The 13986-nt window shown below is 39.4% G+C and overlaps 1 protein-coding gene across 1 annotated transcript; it reads right to left on the bottom strand.

Annotated features, from left to right (window-relative positions):
* Positions 1 to 2968: 2968 nt before the first annotated feature.
* med16 (mediator complex subunit 16) lies at positions 2969 to 12708 on the bottom strand. The gene is made up of 14 exons (XM_053512467.1): positions 12218 to 12708; positions 11941 to 12048; positions 11439 to 11608; positions 10916 to 11347; positions 10549 to 10654; positions 10290 to 10445; positions 9290 to 9507; positions 8870 to 9076; positions 6654 to 6864; positions 6247 to 6380; positions 5100 to 5292; positions 4691 to 4907; positions 4342 to 4425; positions 2969 to 3464 (listed from the first exon to the last, which is right to left on the bottom strand). Exons 1-14 carry the CDS (start codon positions 12354 to 12356, stop codon positions 3338 to 3340), a joined length of 2502 nt encoding a protein of 833 aa, XP_053368442.1. The 5' UTR covers positions 12357 to 12708; the 3' UTR covers positions 2969 to 3337.
* Between the last annotated feature and the right edge of the window lie 1278 nt (positions 12709 to 13986).

Raw genomic sequence — 13986 nt, 5'->3', positions numbered from 1 at the left:
TTTAAGGTTCGGCATCGACTTGGTCCCCAAAACAAGATCGGTACCTGGTCAGTTCGCGGCCTGGAGAGGGGAGAGGTGATGTCACAAAGTGACCTGTCCCTGTTGCTTTGCACACCACATACACACACATACATTACATCTTACCACACTCCTCCTCCGTAATTCCCTTAAGCGCTTGGTGAGTTTCCTCCAGGTACTCCGAGGTTTCTCCCATGTTTAAAGACATTCAGATTAGCTTCCCAAATTGGTGTGTGACTTAGCATGTGAGTGTGTCTATGTGATGGGGGGAACAGAATACCCAGAGGAAACCCACCAAGCACAGGTAAAACAGGTATTTCCCCTCTCGTCTGTTCCAACCACTCAGCATTCAGCATCACCAGTACAGTATACTAATCATCGACCTGATCATCTGTCATCATCTGCACCTGTTTCTCACTGGTTCATGTCCTTACTTAGATTTTTTTTAAATGCTTGAATGATTCATAAGTCACGATGAATAAAAAAAAAAATAAACTCAGGTCCAGGGACTGAGAGATAAAAAAAAAAAAAAAATAATCCAGGAAAGACTGGCTCTTTGAAAGCAAAATATGATGAAATAAGGGGTGACTCAAGACTTTTGCAAAGTACTTTGTATTATTATTGAAATGTAATAAAAAATGCTAAATTGTAACACTGTATAAATTAAATGCCTAGGTCCTACATCATACAATATTTGTGACAGTTTATGTTATAGAAGAGAGAACCATACTTTTTACCCAGTTCTTAAGAGGTATTTTTTTTTGTTAATTGACAGTTTTAAGCATCCTCAATTACAATTGGATACGAATTAAAAAGCAAAAAATACAGTTTCTGCCAATGTGTTTTTCATGTTTGGATAGAATATTAAATTTAATCCGATTGTAAAAAAAAATCACCATCAAAAATCAAAACTCTACTGTAGTCAGTAGTCACTGGTGATATCATTGTGCATTGTACCACTGTGATAGTAAGAAGTTAAATACAAGGTCAGAGCAAAAGCTTCCAGCTAGAATTATCAGTGAAAGCAACAAAGATCACAATCTGCTGCAAACAAGCAAAAGTTTTATCATCAATTCATAACCATCTCCAGGGTCCGGGTTTAGGTTTAGTTTATTTATATAGCACATTTAAAACAGCGGAGAGACTGACCAAAGTGCTGTACATCCACATCATAAAAAGGCTAAAAGTACACGATACACACAAAACTAATAAAACTAATAGGCACAGTAGCGCCTAGTAGGCCAGGGAAAACAAATGGGTTTTTAAAAGGGATTTAAAAAAATAGTCAAACTAGGAGCCATTCGGATATCAATTGGCAAGTCGTTCCAAAGACGAGGCCCAATAACCGAAAAAGCACGGTCACCTTTACGCTTAAGTCTGGAATGTGGGATTAAGAGGAGGTTCTGGGTCACAGGATCTCAAACTTCTCAGGGGGGTATGATGGTGAAGTAAATGGGTGCTTGTTGGTGTAACGATTTAAAAACAAATAGTAAAATTTTAAAATGAATTCTGAAATGAACAGGCAACCAATAAAGGGCTTTCAAAAGCGGAGTCACATGATCCCTTTTTTTCCTTTTCAAGAAAAATTTAGCAGCGGCGTTCTGGACCAGTTGAAGACGGCGATTTGAGATTTAGAAATACCATAATAAAGAGAGTTGCAATAGTCAAGGCGGGTTGTAATAAAAGCATGAATGGCCATCTCTAGAGTCTTATCAGTGAGAAAAGGTCTAATCTTTGCGTACGGAGCTGATAAAAGCTAGATCCAATCACGGTAGAGATTTGCTTCTCAAGTTTTAGTGAATCATCTAACAGGAAACCTAAGATCCGAACCTGAGAGGATCTAAAGGCTGATAGAGGACCCAGATCAAGATCAGGGGCCTTCATGTGTTCCAAAGGGCCAAAGACTATCACCTCAGTTTTCTTTTCATTAAGGGATAAAAAAAATTATAAGATAACCAAGATTTAACTTCATCAAACAGGATAACAACGTAGTCATGGCCAAGCCATCATTTTTCTTAAAAGGTAAGTAGATTTGCGTGTCGTCAGCGTAAAAGTGGAAAGATACCCCATCTTTCCTAAAAATGGAGGCCAGAGTAGCATGTACAATGAGAATAGAGTGGGAGCCAGCACAGAGCCTTGTGGAAGACCACAGGGAAAAGAAGTCGATGAGGAAAAATTTCCTATCTTAACCACATATTTTTTGTCAGATAAAAATGAAGAAGTTCTGAAACCACTTTAAGACTATGCCAAAGAGACTCACCCAGGACTCTAGTCTAGGTAGTATTATTGAGTGACTGATAGTGTGGAAAGCAGCTGATAAGGGGTCCGATCAGAGTTTGCATTGTGTGCTTGGTGGCTTTCCTCCGGGTACTCCAGTTTCCTCCCACAGTTCAAAGACATGCACTTTATGTTAAGCGGCGTTCTCAAATTGCCTATAGCGTGTGAATGAGCATGTAAGTGTGTGTGTGTGTACCCTGCAATGGCTTAGTACACCATCCAGTGTGTACCCCACCTGGCGCCCCAGGTAGGCTCCTGCCCAAAAGGGACAAAAAATACAATTATCTGGTGTGTGTGCGGGCTTCCAGAGTTGGGGGTTTGAATCCCACTTCTGGTCTGTTTGTGTGGACTTGCATGTTCTTCTCATGTTTGCTGGGATTTCCCTCACAGTCCAATGACATACAAATTGGTGTTAGTGTGTGTAAACTTAAACCCTGCAATGGGTTGGCACCCCTTTAAGGGTCTACCCTGCACTGTGCCCTAGGCTCCCTGTGAAAGACTCCAGGCCCCGCGTGACCCTATACAGGATAAGTGGTATAGATACCAGATGCATAGATTGACAATGCACCTCACTGTGGCATTATGTGAGCATAACGTAAGTAACCATAATCTTGCGATACAATTCTAAAACCCAAATCACATTATATGCAAAACAAATTAGAAAAAGTCCAAATTGTTACACCAGCCTTGGAGTTTATTGTAACAAAGCGATATAAAACATGATATGGAAAAGTAGCATATTAATATTTACAAATAGTCAAAACATAACTCACCGTGATTTAACCACTTTGGGAAATAGAAAAATCCTTTACTGAAATGCCTGATGGGGATAAAATTCCTGGAACACGTCTCTGTTTTGATGCATTTCCATTTGGTGCACTATAGTAATGCTAACCAGGATAACAACATTACTGACAGAAACAGGACAGTGTAAAAATGGTGACTCAGGACATTTAGGACCAGGCCAGAAACCGTATAAATAACCTCCATTGTCTGATCTTTCAAAAACTGTCAGAGTAACTTATTGCCAGCCTGGCCAGTCTCATGACATAGAGTTAGAGATCTTTCTCCAGAGTCCTCCACACAGACAGTTCTTTATCCATCGCTGCTCCCACTGCTTCATAGCATTGGTCTTGTTTGGGGAGCGTAGCATTGTAACACATCCACACCTAACACAAACAAATAGGTGAGGAAGAAAAAAATCATATTAGCTCATATTAAATGGTTATGAAATCATATTAGCTTTTATAACTGATGAAAGCTGGTTCATACACGAATGAAATTGTAGCTGAAAGTAAAACAAACAAAAAAAAACTATAAGTCTATTGAAACTTTGGCTAAATTTCCAAAAGACACACATTTAATACCCAGTCCTTAACTACTTAATCACTAAGACAACTAAGGAAGTTGCATTTAAAAAATTAATAATAAAAATCAGCAATAGAAATCACAGTAATAGTGTATAACAGTTTAACAGCGAAGGTAAGAGCATTTACTTACATACACACACAGACACACAAACACAACAACAAGAACTCTCAGGATTGGAATTAAACGGCCGTGTGGCCATAAGAAAACCACTTGTTAGTTAGACTTATCTGAAAAGTTTGCTAGGGAGCATAAAGATTGCCCCTAGTTGCAATGGGAAAAGATCATGTGGTCCAGAGCGATGGGAATGTCAGCGTGAAAAGGGAATCGCATGAAGTAATGCATAGTGTCCACTGTAGAAGCCTCTGGGGGTAGTGTTATTATCATCTGGGGTTGCTTCAGTTCACACATGAACTAGGTGTCAAATTGCTTACAGGCTGTGTATGAATGTGTTTATAAATTAATGGCTACTGTATATTACTTGCTTTCCAAGTTGATCCTTAAACTCAGATGCAACTAAAAGACTGCTTATTTTGAACAAGCAAAAAGTTATACTTGTGTGTTTTCAGTGTAACAAACACAATGGAGAAGGGTGCAGATATTAGAAAACTAATTTTGAAGCCAAGTGAATGGGTGCTCTTTAAAACAGACAGTAAACAAACACGTTTTAGTTTGTACCTGGTGCAGGCTTTGCTGTCCTCTGTGGGACAGATGCCCATGTGTAAGCAGCGGAGATTGTCCATCCTTTGAGACGCTGGACTCCTGAAACGGATTTTGTTTTCTTAAAAAACCACAGTAAACACTGCTTCCTGATCAATACCACATGAAAACGATACGGTTTAGACAGAAACACCAGTGCAAACAGAAATACTGTGTAGATGCTGCTACGATCTCTTGCTTACATGCCCATTACCCATGACTCTTAACGAATTTCTTCATGTTTGTCATTTTAACTTCACTATATTATTTTATATTAAAATGATAATGTAGACATATTTTGAACTAATGTGCATTCAGAGTTGCTCACCTGGAGAAAAGCTCCACCTGCGAGTTAGGATTGACTCCAGGCAGGGTGTAGGGCTTGCCAAACTGCAGCCGTAAATGGTGCTTGCTCTGGATCTTGGTAATGACGCCATCGTTAATGGGAAGCCAGTCCATGCTGGGCACAAGCAGCTGGCTGGGCAGTAAACAGCACTCGTCCAGCAGCGTCTCGTCCGGCTCCTGAAGGTGACTTTCATCTCGCGCTGCAGGTGGATTTATCTACTTATTATTTTTATTATTATCCCACTTTTTTTACTTACTCAAAAAAAAAACTTCAATATTCAAATGCCAGAAAAGAAAGAAAATGTTAAAGTTAAACATTTATCAGCACTTATCACAGCTTTTAATTAAAACAAACAAACTTCACCAGATGGTGTTTTTTAAGTAAGACTCACAGCAGAGCCAGAGCTTGGTGAGGAGGCGGAAGAGCAGAGACATGCTGTCCTGGTTGTCTGAGGTGGCTGTGTAAATGGGCAAGCAGCCGGGTTTTAGGAGGCCCCAGATGCGGATCATCACCATCATCTCCCGGAGCATGCCCAGGGAGGGTCCGTCACGCAGGAACCCAAAGCCTGGACGCACTGTGGAGCCCTGTTACAGAGACGAAAGGAGATGGAATAAGGTTCAGTCTCATGACATATATTACTGCGCAAAGGTCTTAGTTATTTAATTAACCAAACAAAGTCAGTGACAGGTACACGTATCAGGAAATTAACTACTAAAAAAGTTTTACTGAGCATCCTGCAGAACCAGAAATTCTGAGGATTTTTACTGTTGTACCTGCTTCTTTTAGGCATGCAAAATCCAGCATCTTCCATTATTTTTGTGTCACATATATAAGGTGCTACTTTCTTTTCTGGCATACAAATATTTCTCTTCAACTTTTAATTTTGTGGTGGAATACTTTAATATTTAAAAATCAAAATTGTTTTTGTACTAACTCAACAATAAAGACCTAAAATTCTAATAAAAAGAAAATCCATAAAAAAGTCACTGAATAACACAGGGTGCCTAAGACTTTTCGCAATGCTGTAGATTTTTATTAATAAAACATTTAAATGAGCAAATTCTACATCCTGAGTTATCATCAATGACATATTGTGTAATCCTTCTGTTCTTTGCCCTTCGAGAACGGACCACAAGCTGCTCACAATTCTGATGTGAAATTCACTAACTTGCTCAGCTTAGTGTCCCTGTAGGGACTTTTTCTCTCTGTCTAATGAATTTCAAGAAAAACCTGCCTTGAACATCGTTGTTCCACATGAGATTTCCATTTTCTGTGCAGGTGGAAGGAAAAACTAAGCAGATGTGTAAAATATATGATTTTTATGTACTCCGATCTCGATCTGTTACAATTTCTTTCTTTTTCAGTGAATAAAAAAAGGACAATGATGTTTATACTTTTTTTGGGGGGGTCATAGGTCATATTTAGACTTTTTATCGTCTTCTTAACTCGTGTGGAAAATCAGGATCAAACCCCAGGCCCTCGGGCGCTGCCAGTATATTTAATTGAATCATTACGTGATGTAATCTTCCCACACTGACCTGGTTGGGCAGGTTGGCCAGCAGATACAGCACAAAGTCTCCCACCCACTGAATGAGCTGTTGCAGGGATTGGAGTGGAGGCCCATCCAGAACAAACTCCTCCGTCTTCAGGTTGATCATCACCTTGTCAATATCTGTTAAAAAAAAAAAAATCAATTAAATAAATAAAAGACAGACAAGTGAGATGTCAGAACATGAGAAGTGTGAAATGTGGGAAGTTAATGAGTCACATATCTAGGTGTAAATAAAATTATTTAGAGCTTATGTTTAGAAAAAACATGTTGAAAGCAAAAGCAAGCTCTTAGTATCCACTATATATTTAGCAAAAATGTCTTTACCTATAAGCCAATCTATTTAACCTTTGATTAAAGTGCACATTTAACACAGAGCAGATTTAAGTGTGTTACCAGTATCTGTATTCTTGGTGCAGATCTCAGCCAGCCGGTCTCCTGGGCTCTTGTCCGGTGTGTTGAGAACATGGGGTCTCAGCAGGGATTTAAGCGTGGAGCTGATGGCGATGAGGAGCAGCTTGGCGTAGAAGTCACATGCCCGAGCTGCTGTGGCTAAAGACAGCTTACACAGAGAGGCTTTTACAGCCACGATCCGGGTAGACAGCACCTGTAAAACACAAAAAGAATTAGAAACTACTGTACATATACACCAGCTTTATGGTCTACTCCAGATCAAGCATTTATTTTAACTCATATTGTCATTTAAAGTAAAAACTAATCAGTTCTGAAGATGTAGAATATCTCTAATTAAGTTGCTTAAGTCTGGGGGGAAAAAAATGACTTCAGAATAATATGTAAAAAACAACAACAACAAAAACACGTCCGTTTTCAAATGACTTATTTTATAAATATATATATATATATATATATATATATATATATATATTTATAAATATATATATATATATATTGTGAAACCTCAGATTGCGAGTAATGCAGTTTCGAATGTGTTCTGCAAGACAAGCAAAGATTTTTAATAAATTTTGACTTGGAAAACGAACAAGTCTTGGTTTACGAGTACTGAGTATCATGTATCACGCAAGCGCTTCTTGTTTTTTTTTTTTTTTTTACGGCAAGCGTCACGTGATCACAACTGAGCCAACATTTTTTTTCTCTCTTGCGCTGCGGAATTGTGGGTAATCATCTCTTACTGGTATAATTAACATCCGTGCATGCATGCATCTGTGTACTGTTTACTATAACACTGTGAACACGTGTGTGTGTGTGTGTAAAACATATTTTATTTTGTGTGTGCATATGCGTGTGTGTGTGTACAGCGCGTGTGTAAAGCAAAAGCAAGTATCATTAAAGAGGTAAAAAATCCATTTTCTCTCTTTACTCAGCTTACAACCCTGTTCTTTGTGTCTGTGTACATGCGCGTCATTGGACACCATGCCACACACGCGCGCGCACACACTCTCAGACTTTCGCCTTCACAGACACACTCTTTCTCTCTGCTCTACACAGAAACACTGCTCTGTCGCGATTCTTCTTAAAGGTAAAGTGCAGGTTAATTTGTTTTATTTTTACTTTACAGCAGTGATTCCGTTAGTGTGTCGCTCAATCAAGTGTCATTACAGAGATTTCTTGTTTATTTTTCCGATAAAAGTGTTTCCGTTGTGTGCGCGTGTATGAAAAGAGTGGAGGAAGGGTAACTGTGTAAAACGAGAAGAGGGAGAGGGGAGCTTACTTTAGATTTACACACATGTACACAGCGCCTGCGGGCACAAACGGAAACACTTATCTGCCAGGATTTATTTTACTTTTTTTTTAAAGGTAAAGTGTAGCTTAATTTGTTTTATTTTTACTTTATATTTTGTGTTAATTATTTGTATGCATTTATTTATTTTTTTGGCTGTGGAACAAATAATTTGAGTTTCTTTATTCATTATTTCTTATGGGAAAATTCTATTTGGTTTACGAGTGTTTCGGAATACGAGCCCGCTTCCGGAACGAATTATGCTCATAATTAGGGATGCACCGAAATGAAAATCCTGGGGCGAAAACGAAACCGAAATTTTTGGATGCACTTGGCCGAAAACCGATACCGAAACCGAAACTGGCTTCATTAAAAAACATGTTTAAAATATTTTCTTTTTGTTTGTATAAAAAAAAACTACAAATTAATTAAGCATAATTTCCTCATCTGAAACTTTGAAGTGCTTCCAAAACGCTGACATACTCCGTGTTTGATGCGTAATGACAGCGCGAACGAGACGGGAGGATGGGAGAGGCGTGGCGACAATTTCGGCTTTTATTTTCGGCGCTTTCTTACGTTTCGGCCGAAACCGATAATGCTATTTCGGTGCATCCCTACTCATAATCCAAGGTTCCACTTTGTGCATACATACGTACACACACACATACACACACACACACACACACACACACACACACATATATATATATATAAAATTGTCTTTTCCCTGGAGTTGTACTTTATGTACTACATGAGAGAGATATGCATTTATAATAACAGTTAATAACAACATTTTAATAATACAGTATAATATAAATCCCTAATAACTACGATGTTTTTAAAAGAATATTTAAAGTATCATTGAAATCAAAAAGCTCAGCATGAAGATTAGAAAAACTCTGTTCATACATACCTGCTGTAATGCCTGATTCTGTCTCATGTACTCTTCATGGAGTTTCTCTACCAGGTTATGCACCATGCTGTGCTGCACATGGAGCAACACATCCCACCAATCATAGCCTGTCACCATGCAGTACTCCAGCAGGAACAGTAGATGGCGTAGAAGGATGTTCATATCCAACATCTGGCCCATGGAGGGTGACACACAGATCATGTGCAGCTACAACGAGAAATTAAATCAGTTCAATTACATTTTTTTTTTTTTTACAACAGACACGTGTGGACATGATGGTTTAAGACATTTCAAATCTAAATATCAATAGAAACTATCTCTAAATAAATAAATTGCTGTTTCTTTATACTTCTAAGCTACAACTTGTTTACTTATACATTATCATAGATGATCTGATGATTTAAGCGTCTCTTCGTGTACCTTTCCATGGTTATCGATGCCAACCAGAGCCAGAGAGGTCCAGGAGAACTGCAGGGCTTTGAAGTGCACAGTGGGGCCGCCAGTCCTCTGACGTTTAATCGTCGGCTCCTCCCCCACACGCTGTGAAGCGACGGTCGTCCCTGGAAACACGCCCATGGTGTGGAGGGACAGCCGATGGAGTATCTGAATAGTGCCATCGTGGAAGGCCAAAGCCAGGCCTAATTAGGAGAGATCGCACAAGCCAATACACATTGTTATGAACAAACATCAAAGCTGCCCGAACAGTACATGTTTTGGATAGGAAATTTTTCCTGAGGCCTAATCTATTTTGAGATTAATTCAGGTTATTTGGTACCTTTATTGTTATGCTTCTAGTATTGTTTGTAATAGACCTCAAAGTTCAATGTTATAACTCGAACTTTGAATTCCCTACAAATATCTCTTCAGAAATGGTTAACATGTCTAAAATAAAATAATTATAAAACTTTAACATTGGGACATTCTAAGTAAGTAGGTAATGAGAGAACACCCAAGCGTGAGGGTAAGTCAAAAATTATCCACACTCTGGCTTGGTCTGCCGGCGTTTTGCAAGATGAGCAAAATTTTTTAATAAATGTTATCTTGATAAATGTAAGAAAATTTCACCTAGCTTAGACTATCGGTCCAAATTCTGTTTGCAGATATTAAAATGCTCCTGTTTACCCTCTTCCATAAGTTGTTTTGGCACCAGGTACACCCACCTGCAACTAACAGGAGTCTTAATAACACCAGCATGAGGATCATTTTTGACTTACCGTCAGAGGTCATGTTGGAGATACTGAATAATATAATGCTGGATATTTACATATTTTAAAAATAAAACTTAATTTCCTGTTAACATCAAGACTGACTTAGTAAAAATCAGTATAAGATATACTGTACATATGCATATACAAGAATATTCCCAAAATAAATATTTCTGACTCTAAGTGAGTAATAATTTTAAGAAAATATATTTTACCAAGGCCTGGGCAAAACTTTGTGTCTGCGGCAACTTTAAGGTCAGTGTTGGAAATTGAGATGGGCAGTTTGGGCAGCGCCACTGCAGACACGCGATCCAGGTCGTTTGTTGCTGAAAGGATTCGCCACTTCAGAATCATCGGCTGCTTTTCTCCGACTGTGGGGGGAAAAATGAAAAAGAGAAAAAAAAAACATTAATCCTGATACCAACTGCATCACTACAAGACAAAATCTTAAGACTTTAGATACTTCACTCTTACCGACAGGAGATCGGTGCTGGAATATATTATTGACCGGGAGTCCCTCCTTCCTTAAGGACCAGCACTCTACGATGCTACCCATCTGACTGGATGCACACAGTAATACCTTCAGAGAACATGGGCAGGATTAATCCATGAGGTTGAATTTGAGTTTTCATTGATTATAAAGCCATATTTCATCTCTATTTAGCAGATATTTAAATAATAGGTTTATGCCCCAGGACCCCAAAACAAGTGTAAAAACAAGTGTTTTTAATGTTAGTGGCTGTTCAGTGTAGATATGAATGTTTATGAAAAAACAAACTTTGGTAAAGGTATAAGTATGCAGAAGTACTACAGAAATAAAAAAAACCCAATAAGCTCTCACCTGCTCAGAGTTCTCCCTGGTGAGGAACTTGAGGTGTGTGACAGCAGGGTACTTGCTGCGGCGCACCACGTCGGTGGTGCAGCGCATGAAGAGCGAGGGCAGCAGCTCAGTGTCGATACGGCACTTCTCGCTCACCACACTCACGCACACCTTATAGAATTGCACGGGCGAGGCGCTGCTGCCGTCCGTCGTGGCCACCACGATGTTGCCGCCGCCTGTGAACGCGATGTCAGCAAGAGCAACGCGGCCACGTAGGCGGCTCAGACTCTCGCTGGCTGAAAGCAGCGCGCCGTTCGGCTTCAACAGGGACACGCTCACTAAGCCGCTTACCGTGACAGCCAGCCAGCCTTCCATGGGTTTACCACCGAAGAGAGTAAGAGATGGAGAGAACTTCACCCGTGAGAACTTCTCACCGAAGTTGGTGGAGGCGGACTGTTGGGTGACACAGACAAAAAGCTAAATGAAAGATGCAGATTTTGCACTTGCCTGAGATGTCTTAACAAAAACATTTCTTTCTCCTTGCCTTCTCTACATGGAGAGCAAGCTTCACTCCATTGTGCAGCCATGACAGCGCGACAATCGGGTCTCCCTCAACTGAGCTACTTTGTATACATTCCCAGCTGTTCACCAGGTGCTCCGTCATCGCCCAGCACTTGATCTGTCCATCTCCATCTGCAGAGAGTAGTCTGGATGCTTTAAAAAAAAAAAAAAGAAGAAGAGGAAAATGCAGGTCAGCTGAAGTCATTATATCTTTTTGGAAACTCATTTTGCACATATGTTTAAAATACAGTTTGTGCAGCTTGTTAAACATAAAGTGTCAGATACGAGAGGTGTTCAGGTCAAATCGGGCCCCTGGAGCAGACACGCCATGCTCAAGCATTCAACAGTGGCAACTTGGGCTTAAACCAGCACCCATCTGATCAGCAGCCCAGAGCTTTAACCTGCTAAGCTACCACTTCCCCGGGTGTGTTATGTGAGACAAATGTATCCTGATGTAAATGTATAAGGCACTGATGTTTGCTTACCTTGATGGTCCCATTCGAGGCAGGAGATCACTTCTGTATGACCGGAGTTAATGGAGTAGACATCCCAGGGATGCTCAGTATCAATGATGTGGATCATGTGACTGAGGTCTAAAGCAGAAGGCAGAGGATTTGCATTTATTTACTCTTTATCACTGACTTCTGTACAATAATCAGTGTTTAGTCATCAGTGCAAGCATGGCTATCACTACACTTTGTAGAGTGATGACCAAAGACATCTTCTGTGTGTGTGTGTGTGTGTGTGTGTGGTTGATCCCACCTTTGTCTTCATCTTCATTCTTCAGGTCGGTGGTGAAGGCGATGAGGTTCCTGCAGGACCAGGCACACACCAATGGAATGGACGGACAGTGGTTGCTTTTGTTTCTCTTCTCCCACTCACACACATACACAACGTCCATCTTTACACCATGGACCTTTACCACGAGACTGTCTCCTTTATTATTATTATTATTATTGTTGTTGTTGTTGTTGTTGTTATTATTAATTCAACAACCCCATTCAATTCACACCTGCATATCAGTATAAATGAACTACCTAGCCAGTTAGCTCAGCAAGAACACAACTTGACAAATACAAAGGAGAAAACAAAAGCTCGTATTCCAAATTACACCAACTTTAAAGCTTTCTGGTTTCTTATACTCACAAATAACTTTCCTAAACGCTAAAATTTCCTCATTCGGCTAAAGAAAACCGCGTAATTCACGTCTGAATCTACGTACAAAATATACACACTGCCATTCTGAACATCACCTTAACGCCACTACTTAGTACGTCAATACGCACGAAGCGCTCATCGCGCGCTGGAAGGACTGGAGTTTTAATCAGCGCCACCTCTGGACCGGAGTAGAATTACAGTTTTTTTTTTTTTATCCATACAAATACACAGCCCGGCCAAAAATTAATTAATAAAAATCCCACATCCTTACATTTCATTGATCGGGGCAGTGATAGGATTCTCGCCTGCCATGAGGAAGGCCCGGGTTCAATACCCAAACCCCAGCTACTGGATGTGAAGGGAGGGTAAAATAGGAAGGTTGTGTGAGGAAGGGCATCCAGTGTAAAACCTGTGCCAAGCTGTGGGTGGATTGTATGGTTCACTATGGCAAAACCATAATGGGTGGATTGGGAGATCTAGGGCTGAGTCTACTGTTATATACATCACGAGGCAAAGTGCAAAACTCTCTCATCTGTTAGCTTCATGGTTTGCTCAGTTAATATTTTGCTCTTATGCACAAACTCAATTTTATTGTCACTCATGCTGTTCTTTGCACATTTATTTTTATATGCATAATTACTCACTTTCATGCTGTTCTTTGCATAATTTGCATGATTACTATTTTATTATTTATTCGCAATTTCTTATTTTCATGCTGTTTTTTGCACAATTACTCACTTTTATGATGTTCTTTGCACATGTACAGAGTTTTTGCACAGTTACTCACTTTTATGCTGTTCTTTGCACAACTACTATTTTTTTTTTCGTACAATTGCCCAGTTTCATGCTATTTTTTTCTCACAATTATTCACTTTCATAATTTCTTTGCACAATTACTTTTTTGGCACAATTACTCACTTTCATGCAGTTTTTTCCACAATTACTCACTTTAATGCTATTTTTGCACAATTTGCACAACTACTAGTTTATACCACAGTTACTCACTTTGATGCTGTCCTTTGCACAATTACTAAGTTTTTTTTGGACACTTACTTTCATGCTGTTCTTTGCACAATAATACACTCTCATTCAATTCAATTCAATTTTATTTGTATAGCGCTTTTAACAATTGTCATTGTCGCAAAGCAGCTTTACACAATCAAAAGAATTATTTAAGTCTGTATGGAATGTAAATGTGCATGAAACAAGATAAGCAGATCGTCCCTGGTGAGCAAGCCGAGGGCGACAGTGGCAAGGAAAGACTTCCTCTTTCCACTTTCATGCTGTTCTTTGCACAATAATTCACTTCCATGATATTCTTTGCACAATTACTTTTTTTGGCACAATTATTTACTTTTATGATGTTCTTTGCA

This window comes from Clarias gariepinus, chromosome 15 (assembly GCF_024256425.1).
Source record: "Clarias gariepinus isolate MV-2021 ecotype Netherlands chromosome 15, CGAR_prim_01v2, whole genome shotgun sequence".
NCBI classification, from domain to species: Eukaryota; Metazoa; Chordata; class Actinopteri; order Siluriformes; family Clariidae; genus Clarias; species Clarias gariepinus.
Note: the sequence above shows the minus strand (reverse complement) of the source record. Positions and strands in the feature narration are given on the sequence as shown.

What these genes read in the sequence shown, in the direction of transcription:
- med16 (XM_053512467.1), bottom strand. Translation starts at nt 12,356, where the DNA reads ATGGACGTTGTGTATGTGTGTGAGTGGGAGAAGAGAAACAAAAGCAAC. An exon ending in CCAGGGAGAACTCTGAGCAG is followed by an intron (nt 10,655 to 10,915) that starts GTGAGAGCTTAT and finishes TGTTCTCTGAAG; the next exon opens with GTATTACTGTGTGCATCCAG. An exon ending in CACCAAGAATACAGATACTG is followed by an intron (nt 6,381 to 6,653) that starts GTAACACACTTA and finishes TTTTTTTAACAG; the next exon opens with ATATTGACAAGGTGATGATC.